Raw genomic sequence first — 23,155 nt, 5'->3', positions numbered from 1 at the left:
AAATTACCAGAGAGAGGGAAAAAATCTCCTTCTCAATGTCTGCTGAGTTTTCCTCTAAGAATACTTAATGAGTGGATCAAAAAACTGTGGTACATCTACACAATGGAATACTATGCAGCAGAGAGAAGGAACTCCTACCTTTCATGAGAGCATGGATGAAACCGAGGGTATTATGCTAAGTGAAATAAGCCAGGCAGTGAAAGACAAATACCATATGACCTCACCTAATACAGGAACCTAATGAAGAAAACAAACAAACAAGCAAAACAGAACCAAAGGCATGGAAACGAGGAACAGACTGACAGTGACCAGAGGGGAGGAGGGAGGAGGATAAGGGTAGAAAGAAGGAGATGGGATTAGTCAAGGAACATGTATGAATGACCCACGGACATGGGCAACAGGGTGGGAATTGCCTGTGGGAGCAGCGGTGGGGGGTTGGGGGGGTGGGATAGGCAGAGGACAGCAAAAGGGGAAAATTGGGACAACTGCAATAGAACAACAATAAAATATTTATTTAAAAACTTCCACACACAACAGCTATGGTTATGAAATGCATTTAAGTAAAATAATAATAATTCCATTTCTAAACTGAAAAAAGAAGAACATTTGACTTTCTACAATCTATAGCCTTAGTACCTTTTAGAAATTAGGGTGATTAATAAACTTTATTATTCTAAATCATGATCACAACCTGGGCTATTCAGAGTTTTTGGCTGGTACCTTTGTAACCGCAGAACCAGCTCAAAATGGTTCTCTCGTGTTGGATGAGGTGCTGAGCTGTTTTTCAGAAACAAGACTGTGAATCACGTACACACAGCACACACAGAGGAGAGAACTCTGACCTCCAGCCGAACCTGGAACCAAAGTCTCACCCCCCGCCACCCTTCACACACAGAGGAAAAGAACCAGCACATAACGGAAACTTGAACACCAGAATCCTTTCAGAAGCCAAGGAGGCATTGTTCAGGAAGACCACACGTTGGCAGGTCTTTACCACAAATGGCCAAGTTCCAAGGTCCTCCAGTTCAAAGCTGTGCCTTCAGCACTTCCGCATACATGTTCCCTCATCCCCATGAAACCCTTTGGGTTGGTCCAGTGAGCAAGATGGATGAGGCACCACTAAGTCTCCCATCTTCCCAGTTGGTGCCTTCTTGATCAATAAACCTTTCCTCACTCCAAATCCTGCTATTTTGAATTTTGTCATTTGGAGGCATCAAGCACAGACTCTGCTTTGGTAACACCTTTGTCTATGAAGTCCAGCACCTGGATCTTGGCCCTAATAATAATATACACAAGACCGATTAGGAGTCAGGAGATCACAGACTAATTGCTTACATTACCTGCCTTTCAGTTTCCTCATCTATCAAATAATGGCATTTAGTTTGATCGCCTAAAGTCCTTCCATCTATAACAATCTTCCCAATGAGTCTTAGTGTGTATTTTCCCTCCTTTTGAGATGAATAATTAAAGCCCTGAGAGTCTGTGGTTTGCCTGAGGCTACACAGCTGTTCAGTGGTGAAACCTTCTAAGGCAGAGGACAGCATCAAAACATTAGATCCTGTTAGTCTCAGGGGACCCATCAGCATCTGGGTCCCCCATGACCACCTGGGTCCCTCAGGACTTCCAAGGGCCACTTAAGTACTTGATCCGTGTCCATGATTTCCAGTTTCTACAATAAACTGCTCTTATGAAACTTCATCTAATGACAATATAAAACCACAACTATTAATGTTAATTTAAATTTACTACAGGCCAGGTAGTTCAATAAGTAAGCCCATTATGTGCATTTTTTTTTGAATCCTATGAAATAGGTGTTTACTATCTCCATTTTGTAGAGGGCCAGATAAGTTATATGATTTGCCAGGTTCACATTACTAGGAGCAATGTTAAAACAGCAAAGCTGTATCTGGATCATTCTGACTGTAATCAGTTTAAAATTCTCTCTCTTCCATATTTTCCCTCCTTCCGTGTTGAGTGAAGTCTTCCTCCTCTGAGCTCCTGAAGTCCCATTATGTGCGTTAATCTAAAAATAACAGGCCAAAGTAAAAGGCAAGAAGTGTTTATTTGAGATTCAGAATAACAGCTATTTGGGGAGCACAGACTCAGGCAGAAATCTAAATAGTGTTCTGGTTCGGAGGTGAAGGCAAAGGGTATTTATGAAAAAGAGAAAGAGAATAATTACATGAACAGGAGGAAGGCATTTCTATAGGTGTTAATAATTTAAGGAAGAAATTTCCATAGGTGCAGATAAGTGAATAGAGTGGTGTTAATTCTAAATAACATCTTTCATTTTCAGTCCTGTAGTCATTATGTTGTCTGTTTTCCTGTCAGCTTTGCCAAGTCCTTTAAAGCACAATGCCGCTATCAGCCCATTCCAAAGGTTATTTTGCCCAATTTTAACATTCTAAAGGTTTGCGAAGACCTGCACAGTAGTTCCTCTGGGATGGGAACTCTTGACTCCACTTTGAAGCGGCTCTGCTTATATTATTTTTGCAGGTGTAACCCACGGGAATTTGTCAAACACTGTCTTGTCTCATTATTATTTGGGTACATGTCATTTTCCTAAATTAAGCCTTAATCTCCCTAAGGACAAAAACATGTTCTCTTAGATTCCTTCTGTCCTTCAAGAATCTCTGCCTACAGTGAGTGCTTAGACGTATTTGAGTGCCCTTCTAGATTAAAGTCCCCTCCAAAGAGACTCAGTCTGCCTTCTGGTTGATCATCCTCACCTTCGGATTCTCTAGCAGTGTGAAAGGCAAGGACAAAGTAGAACAGATGACATCCAGTGGAGGGCCAGCCATGCTAATTTTTGTTGACTGGCCCATTGAAGTGGTAATGAGGCAGAATTACCGCCTTGGGTCAGAGCAGACCTAGAGCTCTTCCACCTTGTTATTCATCTTTTCCTGGGGGATTGGCATCCCAAGAGGACAGTTTCTTTCTGCCAGGCAAACCCCAAACCTCTCGGTGAAGTGACAAGAAATATTCACCCCCGTGTGCATCTTCCCAAGGAGGCCTACAGCAGGGAGCGCTGGCTTTCTTTCATCGTTCCCAGGCAAACCAGTCTGCCATAAAGTACAATTCAGAGCATCATGCTACAGGGAAAAACAAGCAAACAGAAAAGAGAAAAGTCCATTCTGCATACTGATTTTGTCCGATGTGGCATGTGCGCATGGGGGTGGCCACCGTCCTTCCATGCTACTGCTGGATTCATTGTACCCAAACACCGCTCGGAGCACGGAACCGGTGCTGGCTCTGCCTCCTGAGAAAGGCAGCCTGAGAAAGAAAGGTCGGCACAGTTTGCCTGCCACCTGTACAGTGTTCCCTCACTTATCGTGGGTATTACGTTCTAGACCCCCCACGGTAGGCGGAAATCCGCGAAGTAGGAACCTTACATTTATTTTAGTATTTATATATATTTTAAGGCGTTATAAGCCCTTCCCACACACTTATAAACTGTTCCCAGTCCCTTATTAACCTCATAGCGAAAAATCCACGATAAATAATTAAATATAATATGTTTAAAATCCCGTGATACAGTGAGGCTGCGATAAGTGAACCGCGATATAGAGAGGGACCACTGTATTTTCATCTTTCATTCCTACTAATTCAAATTACAACCAACCATCTCCTATCTTTATTCTATACTTTTCTATGTCTTTACATGTGCACGGTTTTCTTGGAAGTCAGAAGCGTGGCTATGCTTGAAATTTCAGCAGCTCACTTGCCCCATTATACAGACCAACTCTGGCCATGCCTGTTGGTAGAAATATCACCTCCTCTGCTAGCAATGGCTTTCTCATGGCATTTATATTTTTTCTTGTCTGGCCCATGCTTGTACATGCTGCAAACGCAGTCCAGGACCTAGCACTTAAGAGGCATTCAGTAACTGTTGAACAGATAATGATTTTTTACTTTATGTGCATTGATGGTCTTTTTGGAAACCAAATACATATAAATTTTACATAAGCTCATTATTGTCAAGGGTCAAAGGTAATTCCAGTTTTCAAGGACTGAGGGCTCTGGAGTCTCCTCAAAGCATTCAGGATCCAGTGCTGGACTAGGGTAATCCTGAGACTTTCCTGTCACAGGTAGGTGACACTGAATAATAATGTGAATGAGTGCCCACAGGTGACACTGAATAATATCAATGTGAACGCTGATTCACATCAGATTCACACTTCTGGTCCTCCTGGTGGACACACTGATGATGCCTAGCTCCTTTTTAGAGAAGACAAATGGATAATGCTAAAAGATCAACATCCTTGCTCACAGTCTCACTGAGAGCACGTGCCAGAGCCAGGATCCACTCTCTAGTCTGTTTGGCTCCAGGTCTAGCTTTTTGTCCCCATCACCCCAAGTTCCCTCTTCGAACTGCGCAGCAGGTTCTAGCAGAGGCGGATTAAGGTCAGTTGAGGCCCCAGGCACAGAAGAAAATGTTGGGCCCCTTAAAAAAAAGAGAGAGAGACAGGGAAAATAAAAATACATGTTAACCATATTTTTAAATAAATGAAAAAGTGTAAAGTTGGGGTTCTGCAGGGCCTTCGGAAGTCAAGGCCCAGGGAGCGCAGCCAGTGTGCCTGCCTTTAAATCCACCTCTGGCTAGGGAAGTTTCTGCTACTTCTCTGTCACTTTTCTGAGGTTCACTTCCCCCTCCCACAGCTTCTCAAAAGGCCAATTACGCCTGCTGGTGGCCTGCTTCCTCTAATAGAACTTCCTACGGCTTGGGCACAATTTCAGTGTGTGTATGGTCCGCTGCCTCCTGCCCAGTGCAGGCAACCAGGAAGCCCTGGCAGCTGGGCAGCTGGGCATTTCAGCCGCTGGTTTCGGAGCCATCAGCTCAGACTGCTTGTTTCAAGCTTTTCTGTGATTCATCACTCACCTGCCCTGAGTCCCACTTCCACCTTCCCTTCAGTCCATCTCAAAGGCCTGTAAGTCACCATGGTGGCAACTCCATGTGTATCAGGGAAGAGCGGAAACCACAGCATCAGATTTAGTAATTGGGATGTCAGGGAAATCCCACTGAGACTCATCTAAGGAAGATTACTTTGGCGCTACCTATGAACAAATGGTTTTCTGAGTCCTGAGGAGACTCATGAGAGAGACGTCTGTGGAGAGAAAAATGGGAGAGGAACTCTGAGTTGAGAGCGAACTCTTTGCAAGCGCCAAAACGTCTCCTGAAATAAATAGAATTTTATTTCATCAATTCTAAGATGTACTTAAAAAAAAAAAAAAAAAAAAAAAAAAAAAAACATTCGAACATCCCTGTAATTGGAATGTGGCTTACAATTAATTGATAGTTGTGTAACTGTTGTGAGCTGAACGGTAGCCATCATAGTTGTCATTGCCTTTAAGTGTGAAATCAGCAAATGTACCAGCATCAGAATTTTATAGAATGGGTGGGAAAAGTAGACTAGTTTTACATAATTGCAAAGCCAACCTCAAAGCTCAAGCTTTTAGTTCTTTTATAGTTTCTTTTAGAAAATGCTTCCTCATTAGAACTCTAGCTGGCACAGAGGACAATACTGTGTAGAAGAACTTGGACCTTAATGACTGAGTCAAAACAAAAACTACTCAGAAGAGTCAGATTTCAACCTCGAGACAATTTTAGAAAAATCGGAACCAATTTTTGTTTTGTTTGTATTTTTCTTTATGTGTGCCCAAGAATAATACATGATTTTTGAAATTCCTAAGCATATTAGAGCTCTTACAATAAAAACTAAAATTCTAAGGGATAAAATATTTTTCTCTGATGCAGTTTATGAAAATGTTTACATGTACATGGGAAATAACGTGTACTTCTGCATCAGGTAGGCTTGAGTTTAAATTCTGGATTACAACGTACTGGCGCTGGGACTCTGGCCATGTTTCTAGGTCTCACTGACAGTAAAATTGATAAAATGTGGCAATAATTGGTATTCTACAAGCATTTAATGACTTTCATTTGATAGGACTTTGTACACAGTTTCACGTTTTTTTATTTGTACAGAAAGTTAAAATATACATTTCTTAAAAAAAAAAAAAAACTAAAACGTTTTTTGCTGGTAGATTTTGTAGTTTCAGTATAGTAGCATGTAGTTTACAAATGAACTTTGCTGTCACTTAAAAGAGTGGAAATAAAACAACAGTCCAGGGAGTTGGGTGGAGTCTTGGTGGAGACTGGTAGGTTTCCTCTAAATGCTAGTGGAAATATAGCATGTGACAAGGCCCTGACTTCTTCCCTTTAAGAAGGCATGGTTTGACGCAACATTGTGGAGCTGAAATCTCATGACTGGGCTTTTGTTTTGGTACCCATGGGATGACTAATAATTTTAATTACCAGCAACAGAACTTTTGGTGGACTTATGGCTGCCCAGCCAAAGACTACATCTAGATTCTTTTTCAGCTTGGTGTGGCTGTATGACTAGGTTCTGGGTACTGGTATGTTGGGAGATGTGAGGTGTGCGACTTTGGCTTGTGCCCCTTAAATGAGGATGCATCCTTCTTGACTCTGTGATTGTTTGAAATGGGGATGACATGGGGGAAGTGGAGACAATATCTGGGGTCTCAGCTATGTGTTAAAGGTGGCAGGACAATGAGACAGAATACAAGCCCCGATGATTCTGGATGATTTGGGATGATTTTTGCTGTATCATCTTAGACCCCTGACCCAGACTAATGTGTAAGAGAAATAAATTTTTATCCTATTAAAGCCACTATTATTTTGGGTCACTCTGTTACAGCAACCAAAAAATTACGTTGGCAGCTCCAGTTTTGTAGTCCTGTGCAGCTCATTCTCTCCTCTGCGTGCCTCACTCTGCTCATGAGTGCCAGTCCCATAAAGGGCTTCCTGGAGCTCTTAATCTGAGAACCTGCTAAGTTTTCTTGAAATCTGGTTGTCTTGGAGTTACTAGACCTCCTCCATAGTGATTGGAATCCTGCCCTAAAGCTGGGCCCCAATACTTCTGGAAATTGTTTCTCAAAATCTGGTTCATATTCATTCTGACTACCTGGCTCCCGTGACTTTGCCTGTCTCTGCTTAAGATCCTCAACTTCCTTAAGTTGGACTCGATACTGACTATAACCTTAGGCTGTCTTTTCCTTGTGCTTTGCCTATGTGACCTTTTTCTTCATCACCTGCCACCAAGAAGTCCACAGACAGATGTTTCTATAGCCCCCGAAACAGAACTGGTCCCTGGTTCAAATCTCTTCCTGCTTTGCTCTGAGCTCTTTAGCTAAACATGACTGGATGAAGCTTGCTAAAGCATAACAATATTCATAATGTTGCATGATTATTAAGTGAAACTTTTTAATACTTTATCTCTAATCTTCATAACAACTCTAAAAAAAGTTACCCTCGCTATGCAGATGAGAACACTGAGATTCAGAGCACATGTCTTGCCCCAAATGCCTCATCAAATAAGTAATGAATCTTCATTTAAAGAACAATCTGCGATTTTCCTTCTATCCATATTACCACCCAAGCCTAGTGGTAAGACAAGGGTTCCAAGATGGGGGCTCACTGGAAAGAAGAAGAGGAATCTTTTAGTGATCACGTTGTGGCACAGGTACACAGACTTTAAAGAGGTAAAGGGACTGCCTACACCGAGATGCTAAGATTAACATTTCCAAGCTGCTCAAAAGAAAAGGATGCTTTACGTCTAACTTTTGCTTTTTCCGGTTTTTTAAAAATAAATTTTTTCACCTTTCCTCTCCCCAGATTCTTCTACTTCTCTGACCTTGACAGCCGTCTCTCCCAAAGTTCTCTGAATTATTATGGAGTAATATGGCTTATTTTAATTTCCCTAGGTGTCTTGATTGAATTCTTTCACAGGATTTTATGGAAAATATCTGATTACCAATTCACAGAACAGACTATTATGAGATTCTCTGCTAAGTGGCTGCCGCAGTGGTACTCAGGCTGGGGAGCCCCTGGAGTCACTGCTTCTGACCCGCTGCCCACAGGCTCAGAAGGAAGGAGGCCACCGAAACTCCAGACACACGCGGTGTACCCTATGCTATCACCCCTGAATGATTCCTAAGACAAAATACTGTCCCCAGCCCCCTGGCAAAACTCTTCAAAGGTTGGAAAACAAAGTATTTGAACACAGAGGTTAAGATCTTGGGTTTGGGGATCCGATTGGGTTTAAATGTCATTGTTTCTGTCTAAATGACCTTGTTCTCTCTGTTCTCTATTTTATAGTCTGTAAAGTGGAAGTAATAATGACCTCACAGGGTATTTGTGAGGAATACATGAATTAATATAAATAAGGTGCTTAGAACAGTGCCTGGCTCATATTAAGTGATTCCTTAAAAAGTCAATTGCTTATTTCTCTTCTAATTACGAGTCAGTGAGAGTCCTGTTTAACTTGGTACAAAATACCATAGCATGTGAAAGGTTCCATTTTCTGGTCCATGCATGGACATGAAGTCACATGAAACCATTGCACTTCGTGTGATTCCTCTAACTCAGTTTGGATGGCGAGCAGAGCACACCAGGTAGAAACGTCTTGAGTGATCAGACGGTTCCTGGGCGAATTACAGAATGAGTTACCAGTGAACACATTCACTGTGGGTTTATGTTCCCCTTAGTTTGACTAGACTCTAGACAGCTTTCTTCCTCACTATGGATTCCTGATTTCTCTTTTCTTAGAGTATTTTATTTCCCTTAGAAAACTTACCATTGGAAATTCTTTCTCTGCCTTTTTGGCACCTAAATATCCTAGTCTCTTGCTGGTTTTTACAACCTGGCAATGTCTTTCCCAAGGACCTGGAAGCCATCCCTTTGAAATGTAGTCATCAAAGAAGATATTGCCCTAAGCTCCCAAGGCTCTGTGGGAGGGTAGGAGCCTAATTTCAAGAACCACAATTAGTAAACACAGATGGTCTAATTACACTGACCAATCTTCCTCCATAACTGTCCTTCAGTACTTTTCCAGTAGCTCATGCTGACACTTAAAACTCTCCCACCTTTGTTTCAGGGGAGTTGAGTTCAATCTCCTTGTGCAATCATCTTAAATAAGTCTTTCTTGACTGTTTAGTTGCCTCCAGTACAATTTTTCTTTGAATAAGTAGGTAGAATACAACTGTGAAACATGTTTCTAGGCATAAGGAATGGTGATGATATGAAAATGGAAGTAAATAATAAAAGAGGCCCCTTGTCCTTCCTCCCCTGGCCACCTGCCAACAAAGAAACAGACCAACAAATAAAACCAATAAACAAGATTTTGCTTTAGGGTAAAGGAGGGGGAAAGACGTGAACTGTAGGAAGTGCTGAGTGTGGCTCAGATTCAGGCAGAAGATCAATCACAGTCATGACCGAGAAGTGACAACATATGTTCATTTCTTCCAAGTTGGATGGACTCTGAGAAGACTGGAGAAAGGCTCAAAGTTGTAGGCCTCTGTGAGAACATACGCAAAAATACTCCTTTCACAATGACAGTCCACTCAACTCTCCAGGCAACGCCTAGTTTCCTAAAGCTCCCCGTGAAGACCAGCCATCTAAAGGCCCTAGGAATGTGCGGAGACCTTCCACCTACCTAGAAAGCCTCTCTACGAGAAGTCAGTCTCTGAGCAGAGCTGTTAACTAGGAAGAAAATCCTGGCTGACGTCTGAGTCTGCAGAACTGAGGTCATATGCCTTATGAGGATAAATTAGGCATCTCTGAACCTTCACTCTACAGAGTGGTAGTGGGTGGTGCTCAGACATTTTTTAAAATGTTAGATTACTAGCATGAATTTACTGGGTAGGAAAACATGAACTCTGAAAATGGATATTAAGATATATTACAAAGTGTAACTAATTAAAATAGTCTGGTGCTCACATGAGAAGAGATACAGATACCTAAGGGAGACACAAGAGAAAGTGAATAAATACAAAATATCATTGGACATCAATTTATATATACTAAATGTGTGTATCAGCTCAGTGAGGACCATGTGGACTATTAATTAATTAAATGGTATAGGGGCAATTGAGCAGTCTGTAAAAATAAGATCTTCCTGAATGGAACAGAGGTGCTATATTTTTCTCTGAGAGGCTTTGGTGATATATTTAGCACTAATTGTGAATATGAAAACATTCAACTCCAGAAACCAAAATCTGGAGTACTCTCAGGAGTTTAGGGGATCTTTTAAAAATTGTTAACTCTTCATGAATGCTTACATTTTCTTGACCTACCAGCATTAACTCCCTCCAGATGAATGTATGTGTACACGCACATATCTATATACACATGCACACACATATGTATGTGGAAGGAATTGAAAATAAAATATTTTTTTAAGTGTGTTTGCCTTTTTCCTGTGAGAGGCCTTATAGTTCCCATGAGATTCTCAAAGCAATCGGTGACTGAGAAAAGGGTTAACTATCAGTAAATAATGGTCATTATCTCTCACAGACAATGCTTTCCCTTTTCCTACAGCTACTAAGTCTAGGCTGTGCATTATCCTTGGGTCTAGGTGACCAAGACAGCCGCACAGTTGGCCTGTCGGCCTTCGGGCTCTCTAAGCTCCATACTGTGTACCCAACCAGCCAGTCATTGGCGTAATCAGCTTTAAAATAATTTGAAGCCTACTTTATCACATTTTTTGAGTCAAGTTTGATTGTAGGATGAACAACAATTATACTGTATTCACGCATACTCCTGTTTTTATTAGTGGGTTAAATTGCCTAGTTTATTGTATTTGTAGAGTAAACAAATTTTTCTTTAATATATAAAAATGAATTAGAAAATCTATTTTGCTGGTTGCTTCTTCAAGAAGAAAAGCTTAATAAAAAAGAAAATCTTTTTTGAAAACTTCCAGAGGGTGAATTGTCTACGTGTGAATATAAAGCAACTACATTATTGAGCATGTACTCATAAACTGCATTCAATTGCCTAGAGAGAAAAATGAACACAATGACCTCTAATTTAAAAGTAAAGAGCTTTCTGGGAAGGCAACATTATAATAACTGTCAGACCTTTACAGGTTACAAGTCCTTTCATATAAATTATTTCATTTAATTATAGCAAGAAGAAACTTATTACTATTCTCATTTCAAAGAATAAGGAAATGAAGCTCAGAATGATGAAATAATTCATCCACATTTACACAGCAAATAAGAGATGGAACGTGGACCCTCATTTACATTTTCCAATAATTCCTCAATTTTATTTTCATGTAATTTTTTGTAATTTTATTAAGTACCTCTGAAATCCTGGTACTCAAGTCATAGGTTAAAAAAGAGGGCCTTCTTTAGAAAGAATAAGAAAAAAAAAACAGTGATACTTTAGACCCATTGTTGTTATTGTTGTTTATATCATGGAGAGAGCTAGAAGTCACAGGTAGAGAAGTCTTTCCAGAGGCACCACCTTAACACTGTACACCTGGCTATGTATGTCACAGGTAGAATAGTCCCCTTCCCCCTGCATTCTAATGAAAGCACCATTCCTAATGTAGTTATATCTTTTATAAAATAACCCCTGAGGAAAATTCCTTCTGGATTTTCAAGGTTGGGAAGAGTTCCTTTCTCTGCATGACAATAATGTGTTCCCTACAACAAGAATTCTGTAGCCACTTGGCTATGTTGTCAAGAAGCTCAGAGCCAAGTTGTATGCTTCATTGTAGTCATTTTCTTAGTTTAGATTTTCTGGAGACTTTTCCTTTTTGCCCCTTTTAACTTTTTTCTCTTTTTAAACTATTGGGTTCATACTGTGGCAGGATAGACAGAACTCAGGGAAAGCTCCTGACAAGTGGAATAAGGCATTAGGAACAGACATCACCAGCAGATAAGCCCTGAAGCCTCTTACCAGAGCACCCATGTGAGTAAAGGGAAACAATTTATGGCAAGAAATCACTGTCGTGGTCCCCGAAGTCAACAACAAGAGCCGGCTAAAACAGATCAGTCCAGGATGGAGTAAAAATTGACCAGAAAGTGATCCCAAAGCTTATTATACCATGATTATAATGAGCATTGACCAAGGGGGACAAATGCCACGAAACTTCCAGTGGGCCATATTAGGAAAAAGACCCCCTCCCAACCAGAAAGCAGAGATACAATTTGGTGACAAAAAATCTGTCACCCTTGGGAACACATAAAATCCCAAAAGCTGATCACTGTGGCATGGCACGCAACTCACAAGTTCACTTGTAACTCAGACGTGTAATTTTGTGTCTTTCACAGAGGTGCCCCGTGAAATGGGCAAACGTGGGAGCAGGGGGTGTTTAAACCCTTGATCCTGTCTCCAGGAACCTGCAACTTAGCCTCTTTCTTTCTCTCAACCTAAATAAAACTTGCTCTTTGCTTTCACTCAGACTCGTTCTTGAATTCTTTCTTGTGTGAAGTCAAGAACCTACAGGTCATGGAGTGCTTAGGAGCCCCGTTTTGGGTTCACCTCTGGTAACAGTGTCTTTTACTACTGTTTTAATTGGGTTTTATATTACTATAAACCTTCTCAAGCCTTTTTTGAAGATAGGCAGAGTATAAAAATACAAAGTCCCACTCTAAGTAGTAACTCTAGTAAGAATATGAGCACTTACTCCTTTGGAAAAATAACAAAAATATACCAGGTGCAAATAGTATTTAAATACTTGAGAAGCTCACAAAGAAGAAATTTTTGTGTAAATGCACAGGGTAATAGAGTCCTGCTTTGTTTCCTTTATTCTTTATTTCTATTTTCTATTGTGGAAAGAACACTTAATGTGAAATTTACTCCTTCTTAATGATTTTTTCAATGCGCAATACAGGCACAATGGTAAGGACAGGCATAATGTTGTAGAATTTATTCACCTGGCATAAGCAAAATTTTATACTCATTGAACAACCTCTGGCAACCACCATTCTATTCTCTGTTTCTACAGGTGTGGCTATTCTAGATGCCTCATATGCTACAGATTAAATGTTAGCGCCCCTCCCATATTCATATGTTGTAATCTAATCCCCAGTGTGATGGCTTTTGGAGGGAGAGCCTGTGGGAGGTGATTAGGTCATGAGAGCAGAACCCTCCTCATGAATGGGATTAGTGCCCTTATAAAAGCAATCCCAGACAGTTCCCTTGGCCCCATCTGCCCTGTGAGGATACAGTGAGAAGACCATGAACTAGGAAGTAAGTCCTCATCAGACACCCAATCTGCTGGTGCGCTGATCTTAGACTTCCCGGCGTTTAGAACTGTCATAAATAAATTGCTGTCCTTTATTAATACCGAGTCTAGACATTCGTTTAGAGAACACTGAATGGACTAAGCCATCATACAGTGGAATCATGTAGTTTTAATCTTTCTATGATGAGTTATCTCACTAAGCACAATGACCTCCAGGCCAACAGGTTCACGAAAAGATGCTCAATGTTACTTGTCATCGGGAAATGCAAATCAAAACCACAAGAAGATTATTACCTCACACCCGTTAGGATGGCTATGGTACATATTTTAAAAAATAACAAATGTTGGTGAGGATGTGGAGAAATTGGAGCCCTTGGCATATCGTTGGTGGGAATATAACATGGTGCAGCTGCTATGGAAAACAGTATGGAGGTTCTTCAAAAAATTCAAAATTGAAACTACCATATGACCCCCAGAAATCTCATGTATGGATATTTACCCAAAAGAACTGAAATTAGGATCTTGAATAGATAACTGCACTCCCATGTTCATTGCAGTGTTACTCACAATAGCTAAGATACGGAAGCAAATGTCCATCGATGGATAAAGAAAATGTGCTATATACATCAATGGAATATTATTCAACCTTTTAAAAGAAAATTGTTTCTTTACTTTTATAATAAAGACTCAGTGTCATCATAAAAAGTATTTCATATGTCATCAACAATAGGTGATAAGGTATTTGGTATTATATGTTACACTTTTATTGAAAAATAAGTTTTAGCATTTCACTTGTGTGTTATGATTATGTATATTTGGTATAATATCTACCCTGGCTGGTTTGGCTCAGTGGATTGAGCGTCGGCCTGCGAGCTAAGTGTCGCTGGTTCGATCTTCCAGTCAGGGCACATCAGAGAAGGAAAACTCTGACTCCAAAAAACCTCCGCTGCCTTGCGGCATACCTCTTCAGGGGAAAGGCTAAGGGAGTAAACCCCGACAGAAAATCCGGAGCCGGAGTCCCTAAGGCGGTTTGACGTTGTAGTCAACACCGGCAACTCCTGCGGTGCACCTGAAGCCAAGCTGTATTGACTCCGTCTTTCCCTTGGACCCTTCAGCTGCGAAGAGAGGGGGGGTCTGCTGCATGGGCAACAGCAGACCCTCCATATCACCCTGCCCAGGCTCTGTAGCTTCAGCTTCACTGGAGAGGACACTCCAGCGTCATCGCAAGATGTCGATTCAACACGGGAGGAGACAGATACCGTGTCACTCCCGAGTCGGACTGCACAGCCATTCTCGGCGGTGCAGATAGACTCTTAAGAAGCTACACCATCGTCTCTCGAGACGGACGGCTGCCGACGACGGTATAATACAAAGAGATAATGGTGGAATTTTCTAAGGAAACTCTTGGTTGATACATAATTGTATCACAGATTGATACAGAAATGAATCTGTATATAGCCAACCTATGTAATTATGTCACATCTACAATTCTGATTATTGAAGGAATATAATCCATGTCATGCATACATAGAGGCATGCACACATTTTTCAAAATAATGGTTATGTAGAGAAAATTAGTAAGTAGGAACAACACTAGGGAAATGTTCTTTATGGACTGATTAATACTGAAAGAGGAAAAGAGAACTTCCTAAGAAGATAAGAGATGAGCCAAAAGAGGTCTAAAAAATTTTTAGCGCTGTTGAATAAAAACAAATCCAGACTTAGGCAAGGAGAGACTTAAAAAGATTACGATAGGGCCAACACTCCTTCCTCAGGATTTTCAGGTATCTTAAAGTCAAACATTGAAAAGCTTTTCTTTTATAAGGAGGGCTAAGCAGGACTTGCAGAGACTTCGAGGGAAAATGGAACAAGCAGGTGGAGCTGAGCAGACAGCAAGAGCAAGGGGGTACGGTAGGAAATGTTTCTCTCTGATCAGCGGGTCTGAAATGCACTGTTAAGCATAAATGGTCTGGTCTGCCTTTTAGTCATTGCTCAGATTTGGAGGTAAGCCAAGTACAGGAGCTCTGGAGAGGAGAGATGCCTGCCTCCACTTTAGTCAAACCAATCAATGGGTAATACACGAGCCATCGTGAGCAATTCGTACATGCAACCTAATGAAAAACATACACTATTGAAATGTTAAGACTCTTTCCCTCCATTAAATTCTCATGAGGAGTTTAGAGGATTCAAGCAGCAGGCAGTACACTGTAGTAGTCCTGCCTTATGCGCGGTTTTGCTTTCTGCAGTTCAATTACCTGCCTTCCAAATATAGTAAGTGGAAAGTTCCGGAAATAAACAATCCATGTGTTTTAAATTGCCCACTGTTCTGAGTAGCATGATGAAATCTCAGGCCGTTCTGCTCTGTCTCACCCAGGATATGAATCATCCCTTTATCCAGCATCTCCACGCTGTATATACCACCCACCTGTTAGTCAGGAACCACCTTGGGCATCAGATCGACTGCTGAGGTATCTCACTGCTTGTGTTCAGGTCATCCTTGTTTTAATTACTAATGGCCTCAAAGACCAAGAGTAATCTGGATATGGCAAAGAGAAGTGGTAAAGTGCTTCACTTATTAAAGGTAAAGTTCTCGACTTAATAATGTAAGAAAAATAACTATGCTGAGGTTGCTAAGATAAAATAAGAACAAACCTTCTTTTTGTGAAATTGTGAAGGAAAAAAGAAATAAAAAAAAAAGTTTTAATCCTCACTTGAGGATATGTTTACTGATTTTTAGAGAGCAAGGAAAGGAGAGGGGTGGGAGAGAGAAACATTGATTAGTCGCATCTCGCACATGCCCTGGGAATTAAACATGCAACCTAGGTATACACCCTGACCTGGGATCGAACCCAACCAGCTAAGCCATCCAGCCAGGGAAAAAGAAATTTTTGCTAGTTTTGCTATTGCACCTCAAGCTTAGAAATTAAGGCCACAGCTTGATTAACACAGAAAAGAGATTAAATTTGTGGGTGGAAGACAGGAACAGAAAGTGCATTCTGATTGATCTAACACCTGCACCAGAAACCATTGAACTTATTGTTACAACTATTTACCATAGATATGTATATATGGGGTTCAGTACTATTCATGGTTTCAGGTGTCCATTGGGGAACTTGGAATGTATCTCCTGTGGATAAGAGAGGGACTACTGTATCAGAAATTCTGCATTTATTCCCAGTCACATTACTAAAGTGTGCATGATTTCAGTTGGTCATTTAAGTCTCTGACAAATCAGCATAAGATTTATTAAAACAGCTAAGGTGCTTAGGAAAAAGTCAGTTTTGCATACAGTAAAAACAAAAAAAAATTATAGACATATCAATTAAATTATGCATTTTATATTAATATATTTATAAAGCATTGTGAAATGAGAATCTGGCAGCAATCCTAGAAAAATCTAGTTGAATTATACATCCTTGAGAGTTTTTGGACATTTGTCTTCAGGAGTTAAGAAGTGGAAAGCTTTAAAGAAGGACATTCTGCCAAAGCATAACCTATTAAACAAAAGATAAAAGTATGAGTCATAGCATTACAGAGTTGGAAAGAATCTAGTGCCAGCTTTCCATCTTTGAATAAAGAAACTGAGGCTAATTGCAAGGTGTTATTTTCCAACTCACAACAGCAAGTTAGTGAAGAAGTCAGGGTAGCAATCAGATCAATCTTCTTTCCTCTCTGGGGGCGAACTTCTTTCCCCTTTGCTTCCCTCTGCCCAGTATCCCCTTACCCCAGCAATCCCACCCCCCTTAGTCCATATCCATAGGTTGTGCCTGTATGTTCTTTGGCTTCTCCCTTTCCTATACTATTCTTAACACTCCTTGTCTATTTTGTACCTACCAGTTATGCTTCTTAATCCCTGCACCATTTCCCCATTTCTCTCGCTCCCGGCTGATAACCTTGTAAATCATCCCTATATCTATGATTCTGTTTCTATTCTAGTTGTTCGCTTAGTTTGTTTTTGTTTTTATTTTTTAGATTCAATTGTTGACAGTTGTGATTTTATTGTCATATTAATGTTCATAGTTCTGATCCTCTTTTTCCTAAATAAGTCCCTTTAACATTTCATATAATAATGGCTTAGTTGTGATGAACTCCTTTAGCTTTACCTTGTCTGGGAAGCACTATATCTGTCCTTCCATTCTAAATGATAGTTTGCTAGATAGAGTAATCTTGGTTGTAGGTCCTTGCTTTTCATCACTTTAAATACTTCTTGCCTGTAACGTTTCTTTTGAGAAATCAGCTGACAGCCTTATAGGGACCCCTTTGTAGGTAACTCTCTGCTTTTCTCTTGCTGCTTTTAAGATTCTCTCTTTATCTTTAACCTTTAGCATTTTAATTATGATGTGTCTTGGTGTGGTCCTCTTTGGGTCTAGCTTGTTTGGGACTCTCTGTGCTTCCCAGTCTTGCATGTCTATTTCCTTCGCCAAATTAGGGAAGTTCTCCTTCATTATTTTTTCACATAAGTTTTCAATTTCTTCCTCTTCCTTAACTCCTTCTGGCACCCATATGATTTGGATTTTGGCACGTTTAATGTTGTCCCAGATGTTTCTAAGCCTTGCCTCATTTTTTTTTCAATTCTTGTTTCTTCATTCTGTACTGGTTGATTGTTTATTTCTTCCTTAGGTGGTAAATCTTTGATTTGAAACCTGGCTCCCTTCCCTTCACCATTGGTTTCATGTGGATTTTCCTTCATTTCACTTAGCATAGCCTTAATTTCTTTCCTTATGCATTTGTTGTTCTTCATCTTGTCAAGTCTGTGAGCATCATTATCACCAGTGTCTTGAACTCTGCATCTTTTAAGTTGGCTATCTCCTTGTCACTTAGTCCTCCCACTGGAACCTTTATCTACTTCCTCTTTTGGGCCATTCTTCTCTGGCTCATCAACTTGACCACTTCCTGTGTTTGCCTGTGTCTTAGGTAGAACTGTTCCACCTATTACATTGTAAGGGGGCAGAGACTTAGGTATTCATCAGTGTAAAATGCACTGATATTTATATAGTAGTCATTTACCTACTTTTAAAGTGTCCACAAAGAAGACTCTTTGCAACTGTTTTCAAATTTATGTTGAATGAGCAAGGGGTAATATTCCATCGAAAATATCAGGATTTCGACTTCCGGCCAAGATGGAGGCTTAGACTGACACACTTGGTCTCCCTCCACAACTAAGTAGGAATACAACTACCTCAAAACCAAAGATAACCAGAAATTCCAGAAAATAAAACTACATGGAAGCCCAGTGTATGAAGTTATAAACCAGCGGCGCTCGTCCAGACGGGTAGGAGGGGCGAAAATTAAAACAGAAAGGTCGAGTGGTGCTGTTTCTGGTAGCAGTGGGGATAGTGGTGGGACTGTGAGAAATGTCATGGGAGCAATCCCGGCTGCAGTTGAGACCCAACAGTTCTTTATTACAACGCTGGGGAAGGCAGACCACCCCATTGCTTCGGACTCTGAGGCCCAGTGGGGGGGATGGAGGAAAAGGATCCCGGTCTCTCAACGGAGAGTAACGGCAGGAATCCATCTTGGACCCCCGCCCCCCCACAAAGCACCTCAGTGTGGCGAAAAAGGTCGCCGATCGCCACCGATCACGGGTATTGACGAGGGCATGGGGCTCCACTGCCTATAGCCTGCCTAGGAAGCAAAGCTAAACACCGAACTGTCAGGATGAAGCAGACCACGATTGAAATCCTGGTGACACAGCTCACCAGGCAGCACATGCGGGACCTGATCGATGAACAAATAGGAAATCTTTCTGAGGCTCTGTTCAGAGCTATAGTCATAAGGTGGCTTACAGAATTAACAAAAGATTTGGAACAAGACGGGGAAGGAATGAAAGCTAGTCATATTGAAATGAACGAAAACACATATGAGACAAGTGGTGAGGAAATAAAATTCAGAGATCAAATCAACAAATCAGAACATAGGGAAGGAACAAACAGTCAACCAGTGCATAGAGAGGAAACGAAAAGTGAGGAATATGAGAAGAGGCTCAGAAACCTCTGGGACAGCCATAAGCGAATGAACATTCAAATTATAGGATTGCCAAAGGGCAAAGAAGAACTAGAAACTGAAAAATTATGTGAGAAAATAATGAAGCAGAACTTCCCGAACTTGGGGAAGGAAATAGACTTACAGGTCCAGGAAGCACATAGAGTTCCAGAAAAACTGGACCGAGGGAGAAACACTCCAAGACACATTATAATCAAATTGTCAAAAATTAAAGATAAAGAGAGAATCTTGAAAGCAGCAAGAGAGAAAAAAAGAATTGTGTACAAAGGGGTCCAAATTAGACTATCAGCTGACTTCTCAAAGGAGACCCTGCAGGCAAGAAGGGACTGGCAAGAAATATTCAAAGTAATGAAAATCCAAAACCTACAGCCATGATACTCTATCCAATGAAACTGTCATTCAGAATAGAAGGGCAGAGAAAGTGCTTCCAGGACCAAGTAAAACTGAAGGCGTTCATTAGATCCAAACCACTATTATATGAGATGTTAAAGGGACTGGTTTAGAAGAAGGAGAATCAAAACTATGAACATTAAAATGAAAACTGCATCACAACAACCAACAACAGAAGCTAGGGAATTGATACAAAGGCAAACTAAGTAGGCAATAAGAGTGGGAAAAGAACTATATGTATGGGGAACATATTGGGGGGAGGTCAGCAGGGAGGGGGAAGGGGGGAAGGGAGGGAGATGGCACAGGAATTAAGAAGCATAGTAGGAGGGAATGGAGTAGACAGGAAGATGTTGAGAAGAACTATATGCACAACCAATGAACATGTACTAAAAGTGGGGGAAGCTGGAGAAAGGGGGATAACCAGGTGGAGAGGAGCAGAGGGAAAAGAAATTGGGACAACCATAACAGCATAATCAATAAAACATATTCAAAAAAAAAAAAAAAGAAAGAAAATATCAGCAATTCCATTGCTAGGATTATACCTGAAGAATCCTGAAACACCAATTCAAAGTACCTATGGACCCTTATGTTCATAGCAGTATTACTTACAATAGCCAAGTGCTGGAAACAGCTCAAGTGCTCACCTGTAGATGAGTGGAACAAAAAACAAAACAAAACAAAACTGTCGTACATTTACTCAACAGAATACTGTGCAACAGAAAGAAAGAACTGCCATTTGCAACAACATGGATGGAACTAGAGAAAATTATGCTTAGTGAAATAAGCCAGGCAACCAAAGACAAATACCATATGATATCACCCAATATAGGAAACTAATGAACAACACAAACAAACAAGCAAAATTGAACCAGAGGCATGTAAACAAGGAGCAGACTAACAGAGACCAAGTGGGAGTGGGGAGGGGGGGAAGAGTGGTAAGAAGGGGAAGGGTCTAGTCAAGGAACTAGTATAAATCACTCATGGACATGGACAATGGGGTGGGGATTGACTGCAGGAGAAAGGGTGGGTGGGGTGGGGAAGCAATGGGGGAAAAAGTGGGACAACTGTAATAGAAAAACCATTAAAAAAATATCAACTAATGAATGCAAAATAAGTGGAACAACAAATCAATGATTCTCTCTCTCTCTAAAATGAATAAGTAAAATTAAAAAATTATCATCCACATCCTGAAGATACTTATATACAGGGATTGGCAAAAGCAGGTTTACAGTTGTTTATATAAAAATAATACAATAATTTAAAAAATAATAGAAGAATAAACTGTGTTTTGCCTACTCACAACTGTATAGCTACTTTTGGCCACACCTGTTTATTTGAAATAATGAGCTACAATTCATTCTTTGTTTCTTTGGAAATTTTTTTAAAAAAGAAAAACGGGTAGATGGGGTTGTCATCTATTATAGTCTACTATGTACCAGGAATGTAGCTAACTACTTTCTCATGCAGTAATTCATTAGATATCCCCAATTATATTGGGGGGAGGTAGATATTATTTGTTATAGCTGCTCTTTATATGAAAAAGTGAGGTTTAGGTCGATGAAGTAAATTTCCCAAGGTCCCACTGCAGTTGTTAAGAGTGAATATTGAAACTTATGCCTATGTAGGTAACATATTTTGGCTCAGAAATAAGTTTTTAACAACTTGAGCTTCCCAGTGATAAAATATGTTGTCTCTGAAAGTAGTGGGTTTATCATCATGGGAACTATGGAAGCAGATGTTGTTGTTATAGGTTGATCATACATGAAAGATGTTATGGAAAGTATTCCAGTACGAGTAGAAAAGTGTACTTGCTCACTTCTCTAGGCTTCATCTAGAAGGTTAAATATTTTGTTGAATGGAAAACAATGTACCAGTTTTAACTATTGATATTAGGCCACAGATTGATACTCAACTATTTCACACTTAAAAGAAACCTAGTTTCACATATGAATATTAGTTGTAATTTCAAAACCAGAGGACCTCAGCCATATTCTAATGAGCAAAGTCTATGTTATGTAGGTTATTTTAGTTTTAAATGACTGAGTATTTGGAATAAAATAAATTTTAGTGTCTCGTGCTAAGAACACAATTGTTTGGTTGATTAAATGCTATCTCAATAAATATTAGTTAACTCATGCTAGCCTAATGATTATTATAATTCACATTTCTATATAGCTATTCTGTTATTCAGGGGTTTCTTAGATTTAATCTATCTAAAAAATAACTAAGTCACTCAGTGTAGTGTTATATAAAGTGATAACAAAAATAATGTGATTTAGGCAAAATAGTATGCCTGTGTGCTAACATATTCCCCTCCCACTTCCCCCAGTTGGTTCTATTAAAAATAGTGTTGTAAAAATAAATAAAAATCAAGATAAATTATGCCTGTTGCAAAGCACTTCACAGAAAGGCTTTAATGTGCAAGTTAACAGTTCATGGAAAACAGAATATTACTGAAGGTAGAGAAAATTCTTCCTCTGAAAAGTGAAACCCAGGTCATTATTAACATTTACTTACGTTATGCGTCCACTTTTGGGAAGTAGAAGATATTCAGAGCTGTGAACGACTGAAATATATGACCATGTGGCTTGTGCTTTGGGGTTTGAGCTAAAGCCTTCCATACCAATAGTTGAGTTTTTCTAAAAGGAAGTGATTGGTTCTACATCTAAATCCGCCACCCCCCCCCCAAGATGGTTCCCCTAAGTGCATGTGAGTATGACTTGAACTAAAGAAACAGAGGCAAAGAGCTGGCTTCTGTTATTCTGATTAAGCAGCATATTTTGTCAAAAGGAGTATGAATGTCAGGAAGAAGAAACACTACCTTTGAAGCAGCTGACTCAGCAAGTTACTTAACTTTTTGAGCCTTTCTTCATCTATAAAGTGGGTCTAATAACAACACATCACCGAATTATTTTGAGAGCTGAATACAAAGATGTTCACAGGAGTAAACTGCTCAGCATCTGACACACAGTTAAGAATGGAATACATTTCAGCTTCCTCCCTCTTTGTTATTTCTTCAACAGACTAACTCTGGGAAACAGTAAATACATCTTTAAAAAATGTTCTCCTAGAGCTTGAGAAATGATATTCCCATCAGCAGTCTCAGCAGGAGAACAGCTATCAGCTGCATCGGTGGCAAAATACCTCCTGAGGCAGATCTAGAGCAACATGAGCACAAATCAGAGGCCTGGAAGCAACCCAGATGCGAGGGAAGAACAGCTCCTGGAGCTGTGGAGACAGACGTCTGCCCCAGCCAGCCCCTCTTTGGGGAAGCAGCCATGTGAGCTCTCTCGGTTCCTGCAGACCAAGGAGAAGCTGGGGCTTAGACCAGCAGGAGAGGGGACATGACTCTGCTTTAGTGAGTTCCTCAATTCCTAGAAACTTTTCATGGAGAGTCTCTACAGCTACGAGGGACTCAAATTCTAGCTTGGCCCTCAGACTCTTGGAGGAAGAAGAGCAAAAGTTTAGAAAGTGGGGTTGTGGGTCTAATGTTAGCTACTGTTTTTAGAGCTATGTATTTTCTAGCAAATGGCTTAGGCATTACACTTTATCCATTATAGACAGTGTAGCCTACGATAAAATCCTTTACAAAATCATTTTTATGGCTTTCATTTATAATTAAAATTCAGGTGGAATTCATATATTGGCAAAAATAGGTTTTTAAAAGATAAGACTGTAGAATATTTCTCCTTGAATATGACTTA

General features: G+C 40.2%; 1 protein-coding gene across 6 annotated transcripts in view; it reads right to left on the bottom strand.

Moving 5' to 3' along the window:
- The window catches only part of ANKS1B (ankyrin repeat and sterile alpha motif domain containing 1B), an 829,228-nt gene that overhangs the window by 399,104 nt on the left and 406,969 nt on the right, over positions 1-23,155 (bottom strand). For 4 of the 6 annotated variants that reach the window (XM_090272643.1, XM_090272644.1, XM_090272647.1 and 1 more), the window contains exon 15: positions 21,260-21,262. The exons of the other annotated variants lie outside the window; for them this stretch is intronic. In XM_090272643.1, the coding sequence (XP_090128769.1) occupies positions 21,260-21,262 (3 nt within the window). The remainder of the gene's footprint in view (positions 1-21,259; positions 21,263-23,155) is intronic. 6 annotated transcript variants of the gene reach the window in all.

Source organism: Furipterus horrens, unplaced genomic scaffold, assembly GCF_987537825.1.
Source record: "Furipterus horrens unplaced genomic scaffold, mFurHor1.1.pri manual_scaffold_4, whole genome shotgun sequence".
NCBI classification, from domain to species: domain Eukaryota; kingdom Metazoa; phylum Chordata; class Mammalia; order Chiroptera; family Furipteridae; genus Furipterus; species Furipterus horrens.
Note: the sequence above shows the minus strand (reverse complement) of the source record. Positions and strands in the feature narration are given on the sequence as shown.